Source organism: Achroia grisella, unplaced genomic scaffold (genome assembly GCF_030625045.1).
Source record: "Achroia grisella isolate CSIRO2021 unplaced genomic scaffold, CSIRO_AGI_Agris_v1 utg157, whole genome shotgun sequence".
Classification (NCBI taxonomy): Eukaryota; Metazoa; Arthropoda; class Insecta; order Lepidoptera; family Pyralidae; genus Achroia; species Achroia grisella.
In genome coordinates, this window is record NW_026712653.1 from 2,847,820 (window position 1) to 2,874,036 (window position 26,217).

General features: G+C 34.4%; 2 protein-coding genes across 3 annotated transcripts; both read right to left on the reverse strand.

The window, feature by feature from the left end:
* Window positions 1-567: 567 nt before the first annotated feature.
* On the reverse strand, window positions 568-26,107 carry LOC131840998 (SH3 domain-binding protein 5 homolog). 2 transcript variants are annotated; one of them, XM_059189228.1, is made up of 6 exons: window positions 25,798-26,107; window positions 19,915-19,977; window positions 9,270-9,447; window positions 3,525-3,643; window positions 2,455-2,538; window positions 568-2,145 (listed from the first exon to the last, which is right to left on the reverse strand). In XM_059189228.1, exons 1-6 carry the CDS (start codon window positions 25,864-25,866, stop codon window positions 1,228-1,230), a joined length of 1,431 nt encoding a protein of 476 aa, XP_059045211.1. In that variant the 5' UTR covers window positions 25,867-26,107; the 3' UTR covers window positions 568-1,227. The 2 variants fall into 2 exon arrangements, with proteins under 2 accessions (XP_059045211.1, XP_059045209.1); XM_059189226.1 differs by lacking the exon at window positions 25,798-26,107 and having other exon boundaries at window positions 19,915-20,129.
* On the reverse strand, window positions 22,801-25,872 carry LOC131840997 (F-BAR domain only protein 2). The gene has a single exon (XM_059189225.1). It carries the CDS (start codon window positions 25,732-25,734, stop codon window positions 23,059-23,061), a length of 2,676 nt encoding a protein of 891 aa, XP_059045208.1. The 5' UTR covers window positions 25,735-25,872; the 3' UTR covers window positions 22,801-23,058.
* Window positions 26,108-26,217: the final 110 nt, after the last annotated feature.

Here is a 26,217-nt window from a genome sequence, read left to right on the forward strand (position 1 = left end):
TTCAATCTATCCTTGTATTCAGGTTATCTGTAACAAAAAACAATATTCAGTCGTTATCACTTTAAGGTATTTTTCCTTGAAGTGAAATGAGAACAGAACAGAGAAGTAACAAACAGACTGATGTAATTTCATATTTATAATATTAGTATGGATTTTCTATATATATACCGTGATTTTTTTAAAATTGTTTTTTAACCAGTTTTTCAGATCATAAACAGTTTTTTAGTTAAATCAATCGGACAACACGTTTATTTCGTTCTTAACTATTAACAACCAAAGAGACAATATGCTAGTACTTGTGAGCTAATGTCGGTGGCTTGATATGGCTCTCGAAGTAAACAATACAACCTACAGACAAATCAAATTAAAGACGTTTTTGTATATATAGTAGTGTTATAAAGATATCCACTAAAACCGCAACAAACCAGTTTGAGCTAGTCAAAACTACCGCATCGCTTAGAAGTAGCGTCAAAAATGTCAACCATTTTGATTTTTATTATTTCCGAGTTAAGGAATACTGGGTTTATTTTTTATTTCACGGCCTCGGTGATCTAGCGGTGATTTAGCACACCGCTTTACTTCCGATGGTCGCGGGTTCGATTCCTCGCACTGTGCAAACATTTGTATTCATGAGTACGATTGTTTGTATCAGTCTGGCTGTTTTCTATGCTCTGCTTACCATGGGACTAGATGGCGCTGTATTAATTGTCCAGGGTTTATTATTATTACTGTAAGTTACTGTTGTTGAAGAAATTCACGATTACCTAAATATTACATTTTCTATGTGTGCAAGTGCGTATATATAAAGTATATTTGTTTGTAATGATTTATTTACTGACAGTACACTACTGAAAACGCAAAAACGTCTTTATTTTGATCTACCTGTTTTTATAACTAAATACATAATTATGTCAACAACCTATATAAATATTGTTTTTAGACAAACCGTCAGCATCCGTACAAAATATTGTTTATGAGAATTTACTGTTCCTTTTACAAACAATTTAACATTTAAAATTGACTGTCAACATAGACAATATAATAATTTGCGTATACGTTGTCATTTTGTCGATGTTCTTTTTTGTATATAATTTTTTTTATCATTATCATTGTAAAACCTAAATTTTTAGAATTATAAAATTTTAAAATTTCATATATATTGGGTATTATTATAAAAATCTGAATATTTAATTCTTGCTAATGCAGTTGAGAAATAATTAAGTTAATTTAACTATTATCACTGTCTGTAACCGAACTGGTCATTCTTATGACCGGATTTTGCGTGGAATCGCTGGAATCACACTCAACCATGAGTATTTCGTCAGGACTCTCATTTCTATCAGAATTACTTTCAGTATATGTGCCGGTTGGTGATTTATCTTCAATGACAGCTTTTAAATACGACTCTCGGTCCATTATTGCAGCATCCCTAGCTAAGGCAAGAACGTCAAGGGACATCATACTTTTAGACTTCTCAGTTTTACTTATCGGTGGGTTTGTGTGCTCAAAAATTACTTCTCTGCTAATTGATTTCGTTCTTGCTAAGTTTGATTCTGTCTTCCAACTGTCACTAGGCGGCTGAGGATACTTGTTCCCAGTGTTACTGCTCGTCGATGGGGCGCTGGAGTTTCTTGGCGAGCTCGCAGTGAATTTAGATCTCTTTTGCTGATTATTCTCTTTCATCATTAACAACTGGTCTAGCTTGTTTATTGTCTCGTTAAGTTCCAAAGCCCAGGCCTCGTCTGTTTCTACATCTTTTCTGTCAATAGGTTTCAGCGCTAGTTCTCTAACACGCATTCTTAATTCTTGGAGACTAGATTCTTCGTCTTTCTCGTGTTCCTCCTTAGCATCTACGTCATCATGGATTGGATCTCTTTCGGCTCCTACTCCTGGTTCTCTAGGACCTACAGGTATAGTCTCTTTTCCTGGTGGGTATTCACCTCGTCTTCTGTGTATTTCTTCAGATATCTCCTCTAAAGCTTTAAGAGACTTGGAATAACGGAACTTGGCGTCTGATATGAGTCGTTGCAATTTCCCTATCTTCTCGTTCTGCGTTTGTAATTGTTCATCGCAGAGTTTCTTTTCTTCGAAGTACAAGCGGGATTTTATAATGTTACGTTTCAAGCTTTCCTCTAGCTGGGCCACCTAGAATCAATATCAATGAGTTTTTATGAATCTGTACGTTTGATTGTGTTAATTATTAATAATATAGTTAATTGGTTCTTAATACGAATAATTGTATGATCAATAGTGAAGCCGTGGTCACAGCTAGTATAAAACCCGATAATAATATATAGCAAAAGTGAACGCTTAAAACTAACTGTGTTAAATATGTTTATTAGTTGTTATTATTACTGACACTACAAGTTGCTTTAATTTAGAACTAGATGGGGTATATAATGTCCATTGTTACGTATTATGTTATTCTAAAATTATGAATGAATTCATTCTTACTTTTCTTTCTGCAGTAATATACGCCGCCGCTTTCTTCTGATGTTCGCGACCGCTCTCTGCTTTTCTCTTTTCTGCGTCCATAACCTAAATATTAAACACCTACATTAATACATTTTCAACTATTGCTATCATGAAAACCAAAACAGTATTATAATTATTATCATCTCTGGTAGCCGTCCCAATGTTAATTTCTCGTGTCCCTGCGACAGTAACACTCCACAGACTCTACAACACATATTATCACACTGCCCCCGTTTTGGCGCGCTAAGAAACGAAATAAGTATACAGATAAATACGGAAATAAAAGAGGAAAAGTATAGAGAAATTATAGAAAACAGAAAGAAAAGAGAGAAATTTATAGAGTACAGTACAACATTAATAGGAAAAGTGGCAAAAGAAAATAGTAAATAAGTCTATATTACATAGTATAATGGGTATACTGATGTATAATATAGTAAAAATAAAATTGTAATAAAAATAGAATATAAAATAGGAAATGTAGTGTAAAATAAGTAGAAGTAAGTAAATAGATAAGGTAATAAAAATAATAGAAATAATAGCAGATATAAGTACCCTGAAGAATGTATCACCAAAATAAAATAAATGTAAACTAGGATAAGATAACAATTGTAAAAATAAAAATAGTGTGTGTGTAATTAATTCCATATAATAAACCTGGAATTTAAATCAAGAGAACCTGGCTTGTAAGTAGTTATAAGTTAGTCGACGGCCCACACTGAAATAGCGGTGGGGAGGTAGGCTCCGATAATTAAAAAAAAAAACGTTAATTTCATTTGCTTTAAGGTAAGTCAAAACTTAACTAAGTTACAGGTTATCTTTAGTCAAGTTTTCCGATTGTATAATATTTATAAAATCAAGAGAAGTATAATTCTCGTTCTCTATGATTTATAATATTTATTAATGTTTTCAATTGTTAAACAAAACAAAACTAACGAACTTCTATTGCTGATTTTACCACCGCGTCACTTTTATGACTGATTTTATATTGGAAATATTGGAAAAATGGTTGCCATGTCACAAATATTCTCGACGAAGTATGGTCTACTTACCTTGATGATGGCGTGGTTAAGGACCTCCTGCCAGTTGCTATCGAATTGCCACTCATCTTGTTTGCTCACGAAACGTTGTTCCGCTAGTGTCACGGTTTCTTTAGCGGCTGCGTGTAGTTCTGCAAGTTAATATATAAATTAATAATTATGGCTAATGTCAACACAAACGCCGGTGCCAGAAGAAAATAAAATTAATACTCCTCGAAAATTCATCGCCATCTAGTCTCAAGATAAGAAGAATGTTATGGGTACTAAACAACTGATAAAAAAATTAAAATACTTTGTTTTTTATATTATGTATTTATATAGAAAACACCTAGATATTTTTTCATACTCATGAATAGAAATGTTTGTATTTTGCGAGGAATCGAACCCACGACCATCGGAAGTACGTGCAGTAAACCGCTAGATCACCGAGACCGTCAATTTTGTATAGGTAGACAATTATAATTTGATATTTCGTATTCGTGTAGTTTTATACCAACTTTAAAAAGGCGTAATTTTGTTCGTGTTCTGCTTTATTACAATACGAAGTTTCCTACCTTCTTTGTTTATATCAATTTGTTCAATATATTTGAACAAATTGATACTTTATTTGACTTTTATGAAGAGGGTATAGAATATTAGTTTTTGATTTTTATTAAGAGAGAATAAAAGTTTTTATTAATATTTCCTTTCATGAAAATATTTGACTTCATAACGCTGTGTGCGTGTTTTTAATGTGAAGGTATTATGTCTTTAAAAATACATTATTAATATAGTTAGAGAGGTTTTAACACGAATAATTTTGAGGTAAATGAATTTACTTTTCTACCGCTGTTAGGCCAGTCAGCTCATGACCACGGCTAATGCAACCTAGTCGAAACGTCGAGACAGGTAAACACCTTTAGTTACCATAAAATTATTCGTGTTAAAACCCCCTTAATTATATATATACTAGAATTTATGTTAATCAGTTCCATATAAGCTCTACTTAGTTGAATCTATATTAATTATCTAGGTAAAGAATTACATACTTATGAACAAAAATAGGGTCGAATAGAATTGAACCTCTAAATATCGGTGGAAACCTGTTTAATCACAAATACATGAGTCATAGCCCAGATTGTGTAACATACCACATGTTAAGTTATCTAATCTAACATTTTCTGTCAGTCAAACTCGTGTTAGAACATTTACTATATAAATAATATTTAGTGTTTGCTTGCAATAGAACATTTAAAGTTATATAATATTTTATCGAATGTTATTTAGCGGAAGTCCATTTCACTACTAATGGGACTTTACTGGCAAGAAATGCCAGGATTGATACATTCACAAGCCCTAATATCGGGCTACTCGAACAAATACTTCAATAGAATACTGCTATTGAATAAAAACAACATATGCATGATGACTAGGGCCCTCACAGGACACTGCAATTAAACAAGCATATGTCAAAACTAGGCCTATGCACGACAAAAATCTGCAGATTCTGCCAAACTGAAGAGGAAATGCCATTACACATCCTATGTGGTTGTAGCCTACTCATGCATAAACGAAATATCTTCTTTGGAAAGTTTACACTCTTTCCCGAGGAGATAAAAACCATCGCTCCTAAGAATATCCTTCAATTCTTGTCCCTGACGGGTCTAGGTAGCGAACTCTGAAAAATGGCGAGCACAATAGATCTATGTAGGTCGCAGTGCTATAGGTGCTACAAACATCTGACAATAGCCCAAACAACCCAATAAATAAAAAAAAAATTGTTTAGTTTAATTCCGCTGCAATTATCATGTATGAGACCACAAATATTCAGTAAGGTAATTGATTACCGTTACAACCTTCTCTAATAGTCATCAAATTCTAATATAATAATAATTTAAATAAAAATATAATTATAAAATTAAAAACAAGAAAAATGGATCGATGAGTTTAGTTTAGATTCCAGTGACGTCACAAAACTGACTCCTTTCCCTCCCCTAGTCGCACAACTTCATATTTTATCGACCCTTAACATGTGATCATAATAAATATTGAGTTCAAATAATAATATACTTAAACCATGCCGTTATTACGGACGTTCCAATATTTAAGGGGCGGGTGCGCACGCGCAGGAAGTCACTTATCGAGCGGATCGTCGCTTATTATAGTCTGCGTTGTTTAATTTAATAAACCTTCCATTCCGACATTGTAATATTGCATAACACACAACCCGTTGGAATTACAATTCATCCCAAAGTTTTTATAGTATTACCCAATCTGATCCTAATCCAAGAATTCATCCAAAGAAGGTTTTATAGATGACTCAAGCTAATTGTCGCTGATTGCCAGAGATAGTGGCCAGCGAGCCAGAAATAGGTCGAAGATAAAAGAACTGGGTAGCTGGAGTGGAATAGTCTTACTTTTAGTAATATTATAATCACGAAAGTTTGTGAGTATAGATGGATGAATGATTACTCATTCACACAAAAATTACGGAACGGATTTTTATAAAACTTTCCAGTAATATATCTTACACATCAGAATAACACATCATTACATTTGACGACCTCGGTGGTCTAGCGGTCTAGCAGACCGCTTTACGACCGATGGTCGCGGGTTCGATTCCTCGCACGGCACAAACATTTGTAATCATGAGTATGTTAGTATGTTATTGTATTATGTAGATTGTTTGTATCGGTCTGGGTGTTTTCTATGTATATGTATGTATTTACGAAAAAAAAAATCTATGTATTTGTATCAGTTGTCTAGTACCCACTACATAAGCTCTGCTTAGCTTGCACTAGACGGTGCAGTGTGAATTGTCTAGGGTCATTATTAATATACAGTAATTGAATTAAGCGACGTCTGTCCACGTCATGGGGAAACAAATTAGAATTTTATTACTGAACGCCCACCAATGGACCAATTAGGTCATGAAAAGACGTATCTATCGAAATTAGGGTTACCACTGACATTTAGATTACGAAAATTGGAAAACTAATGAAACATCGTCAAGTGGTTTAAGTCGAAATTTGACCACTGTCTGGGCTGTATAATTAATTTAAATTATAAGTTTCAATATTAATAAGGTTCTATTGATAAATAATATGAAAAATAAACAATATATATCTATCTCAATTTGACCATAGACTTTAACAATCTTATTAATATTATAAACTTGAAAGTTTGTGAGTATGGATGGCTGTTTGTTACTCTTTCACGCAAAAACTACTGAACGGATTTTGATGAAACTATACAGTAATATAGCTTATAAATCAGACTAACATGTAGGCTATAAATTTCTAGCGGGTGAAACCGCGGGCACAGCTAGTAAACAATATGCGTGTGTGTCAAATACATGTTTTTTTATTTAATAATAAAAAAAAATATTAGAAGTCTCCACTCTTTTCTTCTTCTCTATATAAACTACAATTTCCTACTCCACCGTCCACGCAATTTTCGTAAAAAGGGGTACAAAGTTTTTGCTTCCCGTATTAATGTTATGATTACGCGATTGAATAATAATAATATTTATTTACTTTTGTACAATAACATTATTTTATAAGCCGTAACATCTGTTAGAATTAACAAGTGTTTTTAGGAAGCAAAAAATGAAAATCAAATATAGTCACAGAATTAGGGATGAGTGAGAATCTAGTTTTGACAACCCTAACCGAAACAGAATATCACAGTGCACACATTCCGAGTCTATTAGTATTTTTAGTCTGTCGATAAAGCAGTAACCATATTACATATCTGTGTAACGCGCTATCAATGTACCTCTTTGTATTCACAGATAGCTTTGCTATGTTAGAGTTCTCTTTCTTGCAAGTTATGCAATATAATATATATATATAAATAGTGTCTGTTTGTAATATTGAAATATATATATATATATATATAATATATGTAACTCAGGCTACTTTTATTTTAGAAAAATAAAGTTAAATTCCACGCGGACGAAGTCGCGGGAACACTAGTATAATATATATATAATAGGTAATTTTGCGAAAAATATAAAAAAAATCTAATCTGTCAATTCCTAAATCGAATTGACAGCCTCGGTGGTCTAGCGGTTTCGCCCACCGACGATGGTCGCGGGTTTGATTTCGTCGCAGGGTATAAACATTCGTATTCGTATATTAGGCCTGGGTATATTCTATGTATTTTCAAAAAAAATATTATAAAGTATCTATGTATTTATATGTCAGTTGTTGTCTGGTATCCATAATACAACACTTAGCTTGGGTATAGATGGCGCTATTTTTTCGGACGACTCTAATGCTATTGGCCGTAGCTGGCCTTTACAGCTTCACGGGACGATAGGGGGCGCGAGGGCAGATGGCACTCCAAACACGCGGAAGGACTTAAGGAGCTGCTGAAGGCCAACTACCGTCCGACGGATACGTAGATAGCGCTGTGTGAATTATCTTGAGATATACATTGTTATGTTATATCTATTTCAGCAGCCAAGCGAGATTACAGACGTGGATATCAGGCAGTGAAATAACAGGATATTTCAATACCATTCATATTACATCGAAAAAACCCTGACATCAACTTTAGCTTTGTACGGTGGACTACTGGCCGTGACCGAGGGCCTCCGCGCCAGGGTCAAGTTCGGGTGGAAATAGCACATTGGGGCACCCCACAGGAAGTATTTATCTGCAGCGTGATAACACTGTCGCCTGATAACTAACACTGCAATGTTCCTGTAATTTGGCAATTATTTGCAACCATTCCTCGCGTTATTTTAATCTCCGCTGCAAAAAAAAATACCTTTCAGAGACCTTTACCTCTCTGTGGGTTACCGGGAATAGCAAGAACTTTGCTCACCAATTGGAAACTAACAGCATATTTTTATAAGTAACTGGAATGACAAGCTGGTGGCCAACCTGGTGGAAAGTACATGAACTGTCGCCTAAATATATGAACAGTGCTACGAATATCACGTCATCATTTGATGCCCGTGATACCCCTCATGCCAATTACTCCGAAAGATTACTTAAAGGTTATATTATTTTGTTCAATTCACTTACAAAGTACAGTGAGTAATAATGAATGAAAATAATGGAGATGCTTGTAGAGACACCGCTCGCCATCGACAGGGAATTCGTCCCCACACGTTGGAACCTAAGTGGTCTCGGACAGTGCGGTTTCAGAGGAGCTTTCTCCTGCGTACACTTACATTGTGGCTACTACCTGCCGAGGTTTTCTCGAGAGAAAGGTTTCTATAATGGTCGGCAAAGCGCATGTGTCGCCCCTGGTGTTTTAGATAATGCGTTCATAGGCTACTGATGGTAACCGTTTACCATCAGATGGGCCGTATGTTTGTTTGCCACCTACGTGGTATAAAAAAAAAGAGACGCTTATTATAGCAGAGTGAAGTGACAGAAGTGTATAAAAACAATTGTATAAAATGAATACTCATATTTTAAATATGGATAAAAGAATATACAAAAACTGCCCTGTTTCTCATTGTAGCTCTAACATAGTGTTTGGTGGCTAAAATAGGCGAGGCAACGGTATACTCCGCGCATCTTATGTACCGTTATTTAACTTTCTTTTTAAATTACAGGATAAGATGCATACATGAGACCGTCTTTCTCTGGAAACGCAACGCACGAGTGGTATCTCGGGTGTCACATGATAACGTGATGTCCGTAGGGCTTTTCATCTATATGGATACCGCATACCTACGAGTCGTCACCTTGTTTGCTATTTAAATTACTTAAAAAAATAAACAGATCAACATATTTTTTTATAAATAAATTCACTCACCACTAGCTCTCTGGAATTGAACCGCCGCCTTCTGGCACTCTGACCTGGCTGAAGTTGCTACACCGACAGCATCATAGTACGGCCTTGACTTGTCGACGCATGTGCCCATTCGTTTCGTCAGAGCTTGTAAGCGGCGGCTGGTCTCGTTGAGGAGCAGATGAAACGTTTTCATAGACTCCTGGAATGCGGAAGGTGTAGATAAGAAGAGTATCTCGACAACATAATGGTAATATAATAATGGAAACTAAAAATAAACTGATTAACTTTAAAAGGTTTTGGGAAATTTAAAATTACGATAGTTTTTCTAATATTTTTAAAATATATTGTTACGTTTACGTTTATTTAAATATTTTAATATGTGGATGGATATAAGGCCCGAGGAAGACAGAAAAAAGATGAATGGATTGTATGAAAGATGATATGGTAAGAAAGGGAGTAAATAATGAGATGACTGCGAACAGGGATGAATGGAAGCGAAAAACATATTACACCGACCACAAATAAATGGGATAAGGAAGAAGCAGGTGATAATGATGATGGCTTCGCATATGAATTAAAAGATGTTTTGAATTTTTTATATGGTTTGGTATCTTATTGTAATTTTTTATATCCATTACCATAAAACACCTTATGATTTTTTCTAAATGATACTTAGGAACACCAAAACTGTCTTTAGATCTAGTATTAATGTTATGAATATTGGCTGTATATTGTTTATTTGCTTAGCCAGCTACCTACAAATCCTATTTTCAGATTATATAACTACGGATAAGTACACTTTTGTTTGCAATCATGCATCATATCTATGTAGATTATAATTATCACGATTTCTACAATTAACGTTGTTAGGCGTGGTTCCATTGCCGGCGAGATGATAATGTATTTATAAAAATCATGTGAAACTGGCTCTGGACCACGGTTTCACTACCTGTTTAATTTATTAAAAACTATCTACTCGCTCCGGCTTCGCACGGGAGTACATGTATTATATGTATAAACCTTCCTCCAGAATCACTCTACGTAGTTTTGAAGATTTAAGCATACATAGGGACAGACAGCGATAGTGACTTTATTTTACACTATGTAATGACGATAGGATGATATTATATAGTCTTTGCGGTGTAAATATTTTTCATACAAACAGTTTTAAAGTATTTCTAAATGTGAATATCTATTTGTATATTTTTATTTAAATCTTATTTTAAACAAACGGTAATCTTTTTGGACCTAATAAAATATTAATTTCATTTAAAAAACTAACCTTAATCATCACTCCCTTGTTTCATTCCACTACTTGGGGACGGCACAACTAAAATATCTCTACATAATATAAAGTAACATCGCAGCCGCCGTCTTCTCGCTGCTATCTTTAAAATTATGCAAGGGATTTTAATGCAGTTTTCAGCAATAGATAGAGTGATTCTAGAGGACGATTTATATGTATAATATGCGTGTTATAGTATAGAACAAGTCGAGAAATTCAAAGATTTCTAATGTGAAGCCGGGACAAGTCGCTATTTGGTAATAAATAAAAATATTCCTTTTTATGTGTTCAAGGAAATAGGAAATATCTGTATAATTATTATAATATTTTTTTTTGGTAATAAAAACAATTAAATTGATAGGAGGCTGGTGTATTCCTGTATTCACATGAAAGTCCCGTTACAAGAGAAAGTGTTGCCATTTTACAAAATTAAAAATTATTTAAATATAATGCTAAGGTTTCCAATAGCATCTTAGGCTAACAATATATGCGTGTTCATATCTACATGACAATGTGTGTCTTCGCTCATGTGAAGACATCTGTGGAGCGTAACAGATAAAAAAGGGACGGTGCGTATCGTACGCAGCGTAGCATATAGGCATTGAAACAACACCGACGCACTGAGAAAGTGCAACTTGTTGAAGTCGGGTGAATATATATCTAATAGAAAAGTTAAACTTATATTAAAAGGGTGGAAGGAGATTGTTAGAATTGGAGACTAGTGACCCGATCGCTAGGAATATATCATATTAGATCGCTGTTCCCTTTGGAAACCCTTTGTGATATATAAGTTTGGCACATGGAATTACCATGTGCCAAACTTATCATCCTCCACGAGTTTACAGCTCAGATGGGTGCACCATTCCATTATCATCCGTTAAAAATATAAAAAATATTAGATATAACTATAATTGATTGCACTCGCTCGAACCCACGTATTGCTAGTAAATATAGAATTACATTTTGAATAATAATATTTGAACAATAGTTATTGAAACATGACTTCAAACTTTGACGAAGATTTATTAATAACGAACAATTATTCAATACAAAAATAACTTTAGTTCCATTTCATTACGATAGCAAATATTCTGTCTGTCTGTGAGGTTGTCGAGGTAATCTCTGAACTCTGAAATCTACTGAATCGATTTCGAAAAATATTATACCAAATAGAATTTAAGAAACAGGTCATTTGTGAGATATATAATATCACGCTATGTCCAATAGGAACGGAGCCGCACAAAAATCGAACCGAAATCGGGGAAAATATGACAAAGACGAAGTTGCATTTGTCGGCTAGTTACAAATATGTTTAGGTTAAAATGAAACTTCATAAACGTGTAAAGCTACGGGTTACAGATAGCGAGTCACATTGCAATACATACAGATAAGAGTCAAGGTGCGTCGGTCAATAAGTGATATTAACCCGAGGTCAGCGCGGACGCAGCGCGATTAGGTCAATTGTAGCGGCCACTGCACAAACATATTTTTATACAATAGTAATAACATCATGAACTCTTGTCGTAATTGCGATTATTAGGTCTAACGAAGAAACGACGCAACCATATAGTAGCTTGTCATACAAGATAGACTTGACAGTACTATACTCCGTAGACGATCACCCATGCGATGGATCGACCGAGTCAAAGCAGCAATAGGCGGTCCACTCCACGAGTCTACCAGAGTGGCAGCCAGTAGAGACAAATGGCGAGCTGTTTACAATTTTATTTTCTCATACAAACGTGCGTTCTGAAATCTATTGGGTAACTAAACTTAAAAAAGCCTTTGATATAGTATTTCATTCTAAGGCAGAACTGAGTTCGCGGGGTCAGCTAAGGATTTAATAAATGAATTGCCGAGGTTTTCTCGAAAAACGACGACTACTTTCAATGATATATTAAGGTTTCTTAAGGGCCGGCGACGCACACGTACATGATCCGTAATGGTTTACCATTTGGGCTGTATGCTTGTTTGCCACCATCGTAGTTTCTACTATAAATCTAGGAACTAGATTTGTTATAAAAATTTTGTTCGTGGATTAAATATGATCTGGAAAACATTTCTGCTCCTTAATCAAACCAATACCTACACATGGTAATTTGAAGCCATCAAGATAACTAGTTTAACGTATCGGTCTACTCGTTATTCATACACGTAATAAGTATAGAGCAACGTAACGGATTTGAACCGGTGTTAAACTGGTAGGGCGGTAACAAGATTTCTTTCATCTTGTTTGTAAAGAGGTCAGCGTCCAGCTTAAGTACAGTCCTAAAGAAAAGCGAAGCAGCGTATAGCATACAATAATAAAAACGTAAACTAAATCTGCTGGAGTCATAACGTTACTTTTCAAAAGTGTATATTTTTAATTTGTTAAAGGGAGGCAACGCGCTCTTGACCTAGTGTTTTAGGCGTCCAGAGGCTACGGTAACCGTTTACTATCAAATAACAGTATGCATGTTGCCAACACTGTGATATTAAAAATAATAACCTGACAGTCCACTTGTTGGAAACAGTCTACCGACATCCAAGAACATTTCAGACTTCAGAGAAGTTCCAAATACTACCAGGCTGTATCCACGTTTTTGAATGACCCAATGGTAGGAATTCTTAAAGAGGGAAATCAAAAATATATTTTCAACATTTCTATTTTGCAATTAATGTATGTAACTAATGAAGAAATAGGTTGGCTTATGTAATGCAGTGGTATATTTCTTATTCAAAGTAAATTGCAATGCATTTATAAGATACATGCATTTTATATCTTTATAAATATATTATTTTTTTAATATAGCCCTCTCCCGGTGGATGTTCAGCTTTACATGAACAGGATTGTCATATGTCATTCTTATAGTAGAGCCATTGTTATGTATAATGCAAATAAAGATGCGACATCCAAGCCCTGTTTGCGTTTCAAAAGACAGTATTATTTACAAGAATGTCTCTTGTTCTATTATGCATTCCAGAACAGACACACTTGAAAGAGTATGTTACTTATATATAGTTATTGTTATAGACGGAGATGCTTCACATATTTTGTAAACAAAATTTAGTATTTGTATAATTTTAAATACACAGAAGTCCTTCCAAACTTCCTTCTGACCTGAAGATAGATTTGACTTGTCATGAGTGTTTAAAAAATAAAAAAAAAAGTTTACAAAATCATAGATCGAGTAATTTGATTCCATTTTTAAATGTATTATAGTAAACTTGAGAAGAGAATGTAGAAAACATGGCACTTTTGGCGCGAATTGACACAATCGAATTGGCGCTTTTAAATTATTTTTAAAAATTCTTCTTCCATTTGTTAGTAATAATTTCCCTAATCTAATATCAGTATAGTTTTTATTATCTAATAGTAGTATTGCAATTATAGTGATTACTATTACAAATACTATTTTAAATTGTGTAAATAAATAAAAAAAAGAAAAGAAAAATAATTTTGCCTCGTTACTACACCGTGTGAATCTGTGAGCCAACATATTACACCTCGTCGTCAACTCCCTGCGTTCTATATGTCTGTCTGATCATTAAGATCCTCAGTCACAAAATATTATTGTTACTTATAATGCGCTACCCGCTAATATCGTTTTGAACCCAGAATTTTTTCCTGGTAATGTTAAGGTTATGAATAGAGCGTTTTATCTAAAGACTACATTACGTTCTTTAGAAGGTGTAATATGGTTTCCAAAGGGTATGCAACGAGTGCGTAATTCTGTAATACTTTTGGTGTTGAAAACAGAGTCTTAGGTAATCGTTTATCAAAGTATCGACCTTGTGCTTGTTTGCCATAATTCTGGTATAAAAAAATTGTATATTATTATTAAATAGAAATTATATTGTCATTAAACAAGCTATTTATTAAAAATAATTGTTATTTTTTTTAGAATCGTAACTAATATTATAAATGCAAAAAGTTGTTTAAGCGCGAGCCGAAGTTACTTTACCACAAAAGGATCTATAATAAGAAGTAATATGAAGTAAAACAAAATCTTTACCTATTACAAAACAAAGTTGCTCCCGCTGTCAATACGCTTAGATGTTTTATACTACGCAACGGATTTGAATACAGTTTTCAGAAATACATAAGAGTGATTCAATAGAATATTATATATGTACTAGTCGTGCCCGCGACTTCGTCCGCGTGGAATTTAACTTTATTTTTCTAAGATAAAAGTAGCCTAAGTTACTCCTTATTACATCAGCTACCTGCCCATAAAAGTCCGTCCTGTCAAAATCGGTCCAGCCATTTCAGAGATTAGCCGAAACAAACAAGTCTGTCTGCAGACATACAAAAATTGTAAAAAATGTTATTTTGGTGTTTATATTCATATGTTATATATTCATATGTATGTAGTAAAAAACGGTTATTTCAATATTACAAACAGACACTCTAATTTAATTTATATGTATACCTATATATATAATAGTACAAAAAGGACGAGAAATTCAAAGATTTGTTATAAGATACCGTTACAACTTTTGTAACTTTGCGAAGTTAGGGCGAATATATACAAATAGGTAAATCGAATCCGCGACCATCCGAAGTAAAGCGGTGTGCTAAACCGCTAGACCACCGAGACCGTTACAGATACAGCAACGTAAAATAACATACATTTTCTTTCTCCACGCATCATTACAAGAAATTATATAAGATTAAAACAAAAAGTATACACTGACTCTGATTGAGTTTCGTCTAGAGTAGCGAGTAATATCAAATTGGATCATATCTTTGCCAATATGAGTAGGGTTGGCAGCGATATCCTATTTACCTCATCAGAGATGTATTACTCATAAATATTTCGTCCGCCCTCCAAGTTGGCGGGTCAGCGGAATATATTATCCTTTTAGACGGGACGTAATCCTCGCTGACGTTGGCATATGACGGGCACATTTGAAATATCTCGTATTTCATATATATTAGTAAAAAATAACCGCACTTTCGTCTGCGTGGAATTGGAATAAATAATAAAAATAATACCTCTGGATAATAGTATTTAGAGCTTGTGTTATGGGTACTAGACAAGTTGTATAAATACTTAGACGTTTCTTATTTAATTTACATAGAAAACTCTCAGACCGATATAAACAATCATATGAATACAAATGTTTGCACCGTGCGAGGAATCGAACCCGCAAAAACCAAAAGTGAAGCGGTATGCTAAACCGCTAGACCATAGCAGCCTTCAATTGGAATAAATATAATTTCTACGATAAAAGTAGCCGAAGTTAGTCCTTATACCATCAGCTATATACGATTGAAAGTCCTGAATGAGTAGTAAAATAAAAAAATTATGACTACTCAAAAGTGCTAATATATTGAGTTTATTTTTAACTTACGGGACAAACCTTGCGGCTCACCTGATGGCAAGTAATTAACGCCGCCCATGAGCGTCCGCAACACTAGGGGAAATGTGCGATGCCGACCTTTTAAGAAGGAATAAGCTCTTTTCTTGAAGGTTTTAATATAGCATCGGATAGAAAAACCATTGCTGGAAGGTCCCACAGTATTTGAGCGTGGCAAAAAGTATTATTTGCATAAAGATTTTTAATAATTCTATATACCTACTAATATGACGTTGATCAGCTGGATAATAACAATAATAAACTTATTTAGCCAAAATCGCAATACAGGTATTAAATAATTTTCATACACAATTAGTGATTTTACGAACCTGGGAACTGAACTAAGCCAGAAGTTACTCCTCGGTAGTGCGGTTTTATACAGGTTTATACAATAAGAATATGGTAACATCTTAGGTAAGTATAGTAAATATATATATTCAAAGTAAATACATATATTCCTTTGAGAGCCTCGGTGGTCTAGTGGTTTAGCACACCGCTTTACTATCCGATGGTCGTGGGTTCGATTCCTCGCACGGTACAAATATTTGTATTCATGAGTATGATTGTTTGTATCGGTCTGGGTGTTTTCTATGTACCCATAACACAAGCTCTGCTTAGCTTGTGACTAGATGGCGCTGTGTGAATTGTCCTGAAATATATAAGTATATAGCAATGTTGTATGTGTGTACCTGTAATGGTATGTAGTAAGTACGTTTACTTAAGTAATAGTATAGGCTTTAAATTACTAAGACACAGAGGTCTTGGTAATTTAAAGCCATTAAGTAATTTGACCATTTGAGTGTATATTAAGAAGCTTGTTATTCTATTTGCGATGCAGAAGGTTATATTATAGTGAAATGGTCCGAGTACAATCGATGTTACACATTAAATTGATCGCCGTCGAGACCTTGCTACGTTTCAGTGGTTTGTGAATGATTTATGCCTTCTCTGCGTACAAAGAATACTGCAGTACCTACCTCAACCTATTTTATATACATGTTAGCTAACTCGGCGAACGTTGTTTTGGCATATAAATTAATATCGCTATTAAAAAATAGGGGTTGGTGATAGAAGGGTGAAAATTTAGAATAGCATATAATTTTTAACGACAATTTATAAAAAAAAATTATTGTGGTGGACGACCCCTATTACTTAGGCGTATGAATAATAGTTTACGTCCTATTCCCAAACCTACAGAATATACATACAAAATTTCTTAAGTATCGGTCGAGCCGTTTCGGACGAATTGTGTTACAAACACTGTGATACGAGTTTATTAGAGATACCAGGATTTTTCACATTGTGACTCGACTTCGAAAAGTAAAGCCTTTCTTATGGGTACACGGATAAAAACAATTACATATTAGTTCTGAATTACAATAAAAAGAACTAACTATGTTAGAGCTTTAAAGGATTATTTAACGAACAATGTTGACGTGTTTTAATAAAACATTGATAAACACTAATCATTTATCATAGATATTTAAATAACTAAATATTACAATTTTTATTTTTATATCGCGTAAGTTTGGATCGCTGTAAAACCAAATTAGATGTCATTAAAAAAGTGAATGTAGAAAATATTAAAATTCTGTAATTTGAAAACTATAATAATTATTATTACGGAAACTAATTTGTAACTAATCAACTGACATAATTAAAAGCAGATAGTTCTAAGTACTACTTTTTTTAATTATTTATTTACGTCTATATTAATTAAGATAAGAATTTATTTACGTGAATCAATTTTTATTTGAAATCTAGTAGTAACAAGTCTACAACCGAGTCTATTCAGAACATTTAAACAAATTCTTTGTATCCATTGTGAAAAGAATTATCAAAATAATCAGTAATTAGGTGTAAAATAACTCATACGGCGTATGGTATTTATTGTACATATAATTATATATATAGCCTTAATAGAAATAGTTTACTTGACATCATTCTCACTTTTTCAATTCGGTTGAAAAAGTTCTTCTAATTTACAGATATATTTATGCCATGTAAATAAAGTTTTTTATGACTAGTGTAGACGTTCAATTGAGTCCAATTTACATGAATAGCTACAATTAGATTATCTAGAATAACATCCCAACTGCAAGTACCCATGTGATCATCATAACAAATATCACATTGCCTGAGGGAAGAATCAAGTTTCTTGAGCACATATGTGACGGCTTATGAATATTCTTACTACATAATAGTAAACTCTGAGATTGAATGCAGTCTGACAGACAGCGGTAGGGTCGTCCCCTGCCATGCTCGATTCCAGTATACCGAGCGAAATGAGAGCATATCAAGTAAATAAGGTTTAGGTGTTATTTTTTTTAATAGATTTATATTATTTTATTAATTCCACTACTATTCAGGAACACAAATATTCATAGCAGAAACCAAACCACCGCTACTGGAAGAGTTATGATCTTCCCTATAATTGTTCAAACTCCGACCTTTATTGGGTCTACACTCATATTGCGACAAGTAATTTGCCTCTGAACGAGGTACTATAAGGCAATGAATAGAGTTTGGATATAGTTTGGTCGGAATGCGATCATTAAAAGGGAAGGTCATAACGCTTCCAGTAGCGTGGTCAAATTTCCGCAATGAATATATGTGATCTCACACATGCTAATAGCAGTGGTATTAAACAAAAGAATATAAATCCATTAGGTAATAGAATGTCAAGTGTTGTTGTCATCACAATATAGACAGAAGATAATATCTCCGATTATTCTATCTGGGATGACTGTCGTTACAGAGGAGATATGGGATTATTAGTAATGTGGACTAATGAACACTAATGAGCAATGGACCATCTCAAGTTGATCTTCAAGCAATACCCCGGGAGAAATGGGATTATTAGCAATGTGGACTAATGAACACTAATGAGCAATGGACCATCTCAAGTTGATCTTCAAGCAATTCCCCGGGAGAAATGGGATTATTAGTAATGTGGACTAATGAACACTAATGAGCAATGGACCATATCAGGTTGATCTTCACGCAATTCCCCGGGAGAAATGGGATTATTAGCAATGTGGAGTAATGAACACTAATGAGCAATGGACCATCTCAGGTTGATCTTCACGCAATTCCCCGGGAGAAATGGGATTATTAGCAATGTGGACTAATGAACACTAATGAGCAATGGACCATCTCAGGTTGATCTTCACGCAATTCCTCGGGAGAAATGGGATTATTAGCAATGTGCACTAATGAACACTAATGAGCAATGGACCATATCAGGTTGATCTTCACGCAATTCCCCGGGAGAAATGGGATTATTAGCAATGTGGAGTAATGAACACTAATGAGCAATGGACCATCTCAGGTTGATCTTCACGCAATTCCCCGGGAGAAATGGGATTATTAGCAATGTGGACTAATGAACACTAATGAGCAATGGACCATCTCAGGTTGATCTTCACGCAATTCCCCGGGAGAAATGGGATTATTAGCAATGTGGACTAATGAACACTAATGAGCAATGGACCATATCAGGTTGATCTTCACGCAATTCCTCGGGAGAAATGGGATTATTAGCAATGTGCACTAATGAACACTAATGAGCAATGGACCATATCAGGTTGATCTTCACGCAATTCCCCGGGAGAAATGGGATTATTAGCAATGTGGAGTAATGAACACTAATGAGCAATGGACCATCTCAGGTTGATCTTCACGCAATTCCCCGGGAGAAATGGGATTATTAGTAATGTGGACTAATGAACACTAATGAGCAATGGACCATCTCAGGTTGATCTTCACGCAATTCCCCGGGAGAAATGGGATTATTAGCAATGTGGACTAATGAACACTAATGAGCAATGGACCATCTCAGGTTGATCTTCACGCAATTCCCTCTGGAAGCAACTTCACCTCATACTCATCTTAAAAACCAATACTGATGACCCACTAGCGTAAACCAAGCGTAAGCGAGTGCACCATTCCATTAGTAAATTTGTCGTGGCAGTTTTTTTTTGTTCTTATTTTATTATTAATTTATTTATATCTAAATATAAATGATAATAAACTCACATCAAGCTCCAACTCCAGTTTATTGATCTCGTCTGTGGCGGCGTTGAGTTTCTCCAATTCCACCTGCAAATTGCGAAAGAACTTGAGACAATCGCAGGGGACCGATACGCAGCATGGTGAATCCCATACGTAAGGCAATAGCAAGCAACACGTAGGGACGGGAAACAACCGAGCCATTAGCAATCGTACTACCTTGTACACTTAGGCTTACACTATCAACTGATAATGATAACGAAACGAAATCTCATTCTTTATCTTGTCATTTTAAGCCGAGTCTACACAATACGCAAAATAAAATAATTTTACACAAGTTTTTAACAATAAAAAAAGTATTCTAAATTTCCATTTAATACTTAAATAATAAATGTATTATTGTCGAGGGTAACGTTGCGTACAGACTGTACCTTTAGAATTGTTTCCTGTCCCTTAAATTAAAAGCAACTACTTAATAATAACATTACTTACTTATTCTCAATCTCGGTATAATTGTGTGTACGGATAGAAGAAAAATTCCAGCTAAAATTACATTTTAAATTTATTCACCACGAATGTAATAGTTACAGTATAGAATATACATGCGATAAATTTTACAATACAAAAATACTTTTTTACGCATTCAGTTATCATTCCGTACATTTTATCACTAATTTTCTTTGAATTACATAAAAGATAAGACACGATCGAATACAGAAACACAATCACTGGCAAACTTAATATAATTTATATAAAAAAAAATATAATTCGTGTTAAAAAACAATATATTAAATATTTATATATATAATAGAAGGTAATGGAATGATTTTATTTAATTAAAATTATATTTTTTTTGACCTATATTGTTTAATTGTTTGACCTATATTTATATTAAATTAGACACTGTTTATTTTATGAACACTTCACTTTTGGTAAAGTTATGTAGGTACTATCGATTTCTCACTGGACGATTCGATGCGATGCGATTTGAAAATTCTACAAATATGAAATCTTAATAAATATAATTTATCAAGGGCTCTAATTCTTTTATTGTAACTATTAGTCCCTTTATTCATAACTATTAAAACTTCCCACATCTACTTTTAATGTATGTATGTATATGTCTTTCAAAAAAACATCTTGAAAGAAAATGAATCATTTCAACATCTAAAATATATTATTAGCATTTGAGTTCTTTTACGGATAATGAGGATAAAAATTACTGTCATAAATAATATATGCATGTTACATCAAATCGTCCCATGAAAAACCTGCCTTAGCTATTTAAATATTTATACAACGTAGGTACTCCATTAGTTTATTAGGCCGAGAGGCTTTTAAGGAAATTCGACTCTTAATATACGTACATATAATGACTATAATATGTTATTTCAATATTACATGAGATTACTAATGAGTAAAATCTATAGTAACGAGGTAGAGACCTCCTGTAACAGTAGTAGGGATAAAATAAAAAAAAAACTCTTTTTATGTACCTAGAATGGCAATCTACCTAACGGCCCACGTTGTAGCTAATGCCAACCTGTTATTACATGAATAGCACTATGAAAATTACGTCTTCATGTGACGCATGTGGTACCGCTCACGCGTTGCCATTCCAGAGGACAAAGGTGTGACAAAGGTCTATACCCTGAAATTTCACTCCTGAATTAGCTTACAAGCAAAGCTGCTGATTGAAACAATCACTAAATGCTAACTGAATACATTATATTAACCTACATAAGGGGCCAAGCACAAATTACGCCGCACGAATTTTATCAATTTGAACCCGTCTTGTAACCGTTGGTCACATTTGTGGAACTACAAGTGTGACGCCACATATTTAAAAAAATTAGACTATTTTCTTTAATACATATAAAGTTGGTGTTTTAATACTTAAATATATTCGATTTTTAAATGTCACGTCACAAAGTTTACCGACCCCCGTGTTGTCACACAATGTCACAATTTCTCAACCTCCCTCCTCCCCTCCTCCCAACACGTGGGGAGTAATTAATGTTTGGCCCCTAAGCTACCAACATAGTTATGTCACTCATACCAAATTAAAATAAGTATACCAACAGCATTAGCAGAGATTCCATTAACCCCAAAGATGGTATGGTATTGCATGATCGACAGCAACCAAGAATGCTGACCATCATGGTCCTGGCCTTCAGTAGGATATATTTATTGCAAATTTAGGCCCAATATAGAATTATCAATAATACTACAAGCTAAATTCAAATATATAAAACATAATTGATGTACATATATCAAAAATGTAATGTGGAAACAAAATAATATTTGCAATATCATGGTTGCCATTATTTGATGACAAAAATGATAAAAATATGTAAAATAGTTTAGAAACAAGATTTTTTTTAAATAAAATTTGTTTTGCTACATGTAAAAACGAAACTCATAATTTTGTGAAAAATACTAAATCGGAACTTGGTATAAATCTTCATAAAAATTAAGAATAGGTACCTCAAATATAACCCTACTTAAGAGTGTTTATACCAAATGCAGGCAAAATAAACATTATTTCCTTTTCAAAATCAAATAAACAATTTTCAAATTATTGTGATGATATAATTATTAAAAAAAGCATTGTTTGGTAAGAAACTAAAATGTAATTATTCAAATAGATTCTTAGTAGAACAAAATGTAGACTGATGATAGCATAGAAAAATTTGGAAGTATATCATGTAACACTTATTAATGATTCTAAAATATTGAAAATTGTTCAATAGATTCTGGAAAATATGAAAATTCACAATAATGCTAAAACTAGAGTAAACAAAATGTGATGTTAAATTTTTAATATTACATATCTTAATTAAAATTAATGTTTAATCTCAGAATTACTTCTGTTAAATTTAAAAGAATGTGATTATTTCATATATAAAACTTTAAACATGGCACATTTCTAATCTGAAAAATAAGTTAGTAATGCTGTGAATATATTTCTAATAACATCAAATTTATTATAACATGTACTGTACTAATAATAAGAAAATTGACAAACTTAGTTGCAAATAATTAAATTTTTGGACAGGAAACAGTCCTATTATGGTACCAAACATACTTATACACTTATAAATGTGTACTACTTCATACATAATTAGATATTAATGAAATATCTACATGTGAATTAATGATTTGGACCAATCAGTGCACCTCACTATCACAAATATATTTGCCAGAGACAAAACGACGTTTCACAAGAGACAGTCTATAGCCAGCGCCTATAAGTTCAAACTCAATGCCAGACAGTGTTGCACCCTCGCAGTTGAACTGTGCAGATATAGTTCCTTTCGTTGAGGGGCCATCATTTAATTCAAAACGTGCCCTCAATGACCCTACGCCTCTGTCTTCAGAATGCTGCGATAATTCTGTGAAACGCCATAGAGCTTGATCATTCTCGGGGTTCCAAGTGTTTTTGGGCATCGCAATGACATTTTTGACGGCGCCGTCCATTGGCACACAGACAGACACGTTTAGTAACGGCGATGGCGGACTCATAGCATGTAGATTGTACTTATAATCCACTTTAAGATCTGTGTGGTCTCTCTCACACTTCCAATAAGACACCAGTTGGTACGGACACGACGCGGCGCCGGCCTTTGGTCGTATCTGATATTTCAATATGTCTACATTGAAGTACTGAGCGGTGGGATTCTTTTCCGATTGACGTTTCAGGAGAGAAGTTAACGCCGGCATATTGAACTCGACGACGGTCGCATCACGCGTCGACATTAGCGCGTTGATACTAATCAGCTGTTTATTCGGCAATACATTATCTAATCTATGTATATTTTTCAAACGGAAGCAAAGCTTCGCTGGATTAGGATTGTTTGCTAGTACGCCTACTATACCAGTGGGGAAGGAAAGCATCATATCCCCCGACATTTTCACCTGACATTTAGATTCCTCTGTACCTCGGAAATATGCGTGTATAATTTCATGGAACGCTACTGCTAACGGTATAGTATCGGCCATTCCTATAGTAAGAGGGGAAGGTCCTCTAGAGCCTGAGGAACCGGCGGTTCGGAAATCACCTTCTGAGCGTCTTGACGGTGGTCGTGGAAGTGAAATAGTATTAGTTGTTGGCGTAGATGTACGAAAATTCGATTGAGTCATCTCGCCAACCTCAGAGAATAGATCGCCGACATCAGCAGTTGAAACCGGAGTTGGACTTTCAAGTAGATGTGATTGGTTAGTTTGTAGTGGGGCATATGGATTTGATATATTTCCGTGTGGAGAAGTAGGATTGCTAGCAGAGGGGCTTTGGAAAAAGTTAAGGTCTAGTAAATCACTACTGGCTTTATTGGCATTGGCATTCGAACCACGCCTTGTTGTGCCAATTTTATACAGGGAAATATTTTCTACAGTAGCCCTGAGCTCATCTACACTGGCTGACATGGGTCCACCACCATTACTTATTGGTTTTATTTCCACATGAATTTTACGATCTCTTTCTTCATCTGAATCAGAGTCAGTTGATGAATATACACTACCTTTCTCATCTTTTGGTCTGATACAGTAACCTTCTTCATCAACTTCTGGTGAATTTAGGTCATCTTTTGCTTGAACTTCCTCTTCTTTTTCTTCTAGGTCAGACTTATCACCTGCATTAGAATTTTCTGATATCTCATCTTTCTTTTTCTTTGACTTTTTCAGTTTGGTTTTTGTTCTTCTGCTGCGTAGAAACCACTTTGACTCGCGTAAAGTGGTGCGACCCATGTTTTCATCTTTATCAGGTGCTACAGGAGTAGCTGGTGTACCACTTGGGCTGGAAGGAGCAGAGCATGGGGCAGCTCCTTCTATGCTGCCACTAGGTTCATCTTTACTTTGAAAATTAGGTGTGAATAAGTTTAAAAGGGAGGTAGTTCTCCTAGAAGTTTTGCTAGCAAATGAGGGTTCTTTTTTGGGTGCTTTGGTTGGTGGTGTTGGCTTGTGCGAGCCATTAGATACAGTAGAGATTTGATCTGCTTCTGATATAGAGTTGTTGGCTGAACCTGGCTTAGGTAATGATGGAGGTAATTCAACTAAATTTGCCTTTTCTATTGCATTGTATTTTTCTATTAGAAACTGTTCCAATAATCTTTCTACTGTTAACTCAAGACACTGGTGTTTGAAGTCTCTGTGAACTTGACCCATAAGATCATGGTTATTCTGTATAATATCAGCATAAACATTCACAAATTGTTTCATTTGTTTTAAATGGGCCTCTTCAACATCCTGAAAATGTTTACATGTCTGTGTCATTTTCTTTTCGAAGTCCTGTTTCACTAGATTATATTTTTCAGCAAGTTGCCTATATTCCTCATGTAGTTTCTTCAATTTAACCTCTGCCTTCTCAGTGTCTTTTGTGGAGGCATTATCTTTCTTGAGTTTCTCCAATTCACTAGCCTTAGTTGTATACACATCTTTAGCCTTTTGAAGGGCTTGTTTAGTGTTTTGGATAAGTAATACCACTTCTAGTGTATTTGATTCAGAGTCTTTAACTGCCTTATGCTTTTTATGTAGCTCATCTGCATAGCGAGCAACATCTTTGACCAATTCACTCACTTTCTGGAACATATGCTGATGTAAATTAGACAGTTTCTCTGCTGAGCATTTAAGAACACCCCAAAACGGCGCGAAAGTACCCTGTGCGCAATTACTATTCGCCTGCTTAGCTAGCTTACTTAATAATTTAGAATTTGTTTCTTCAACATTGGATCTCTCTCTAAAATACTCGGAGAGTTCTTTGCTGGCAATGAGTCCGTATTTCATGTTTTGATATAAAATATCGTATCCATTATGCTCGTTGGCGAAATAATCTACAAAGTTGACACTCATCTTTGCAGTTACAAAGGCATTCGTTATATATAATTTCAATACATTATACTGTCACTCACTGACCTGTATTCTAGGATCGAGCTCAGAATCACCATTGTCGTCAGCTGGGATTGTGAATGAGGATTCCTCCATTATAGTAGTAACACTAGGAAGCCACCCAATCACATAAATTACATCACCGACACAAAAGCGTATAGCGTCACATTCACTGCAGTACCGTTATCATTCATTTAAAGAAAAATACTATGGTTGTTTTATTCCAATTTAGGTACTATTATAATAATACTAACAAAATACAACTTCACGTTATCGTGTTTAATTTAAAAAAATAAATAATAAAATAAAATTCTCATTCAAGATGACGTCCACTAACATGACGTCAAATCATAATAATAGACAAAGTCAAACTTTTTGATTGAATGAATAAAGTCAAATCGAGCATTACATCGATTTAATTCGAATAATGTGGCCATAGCAAAATAT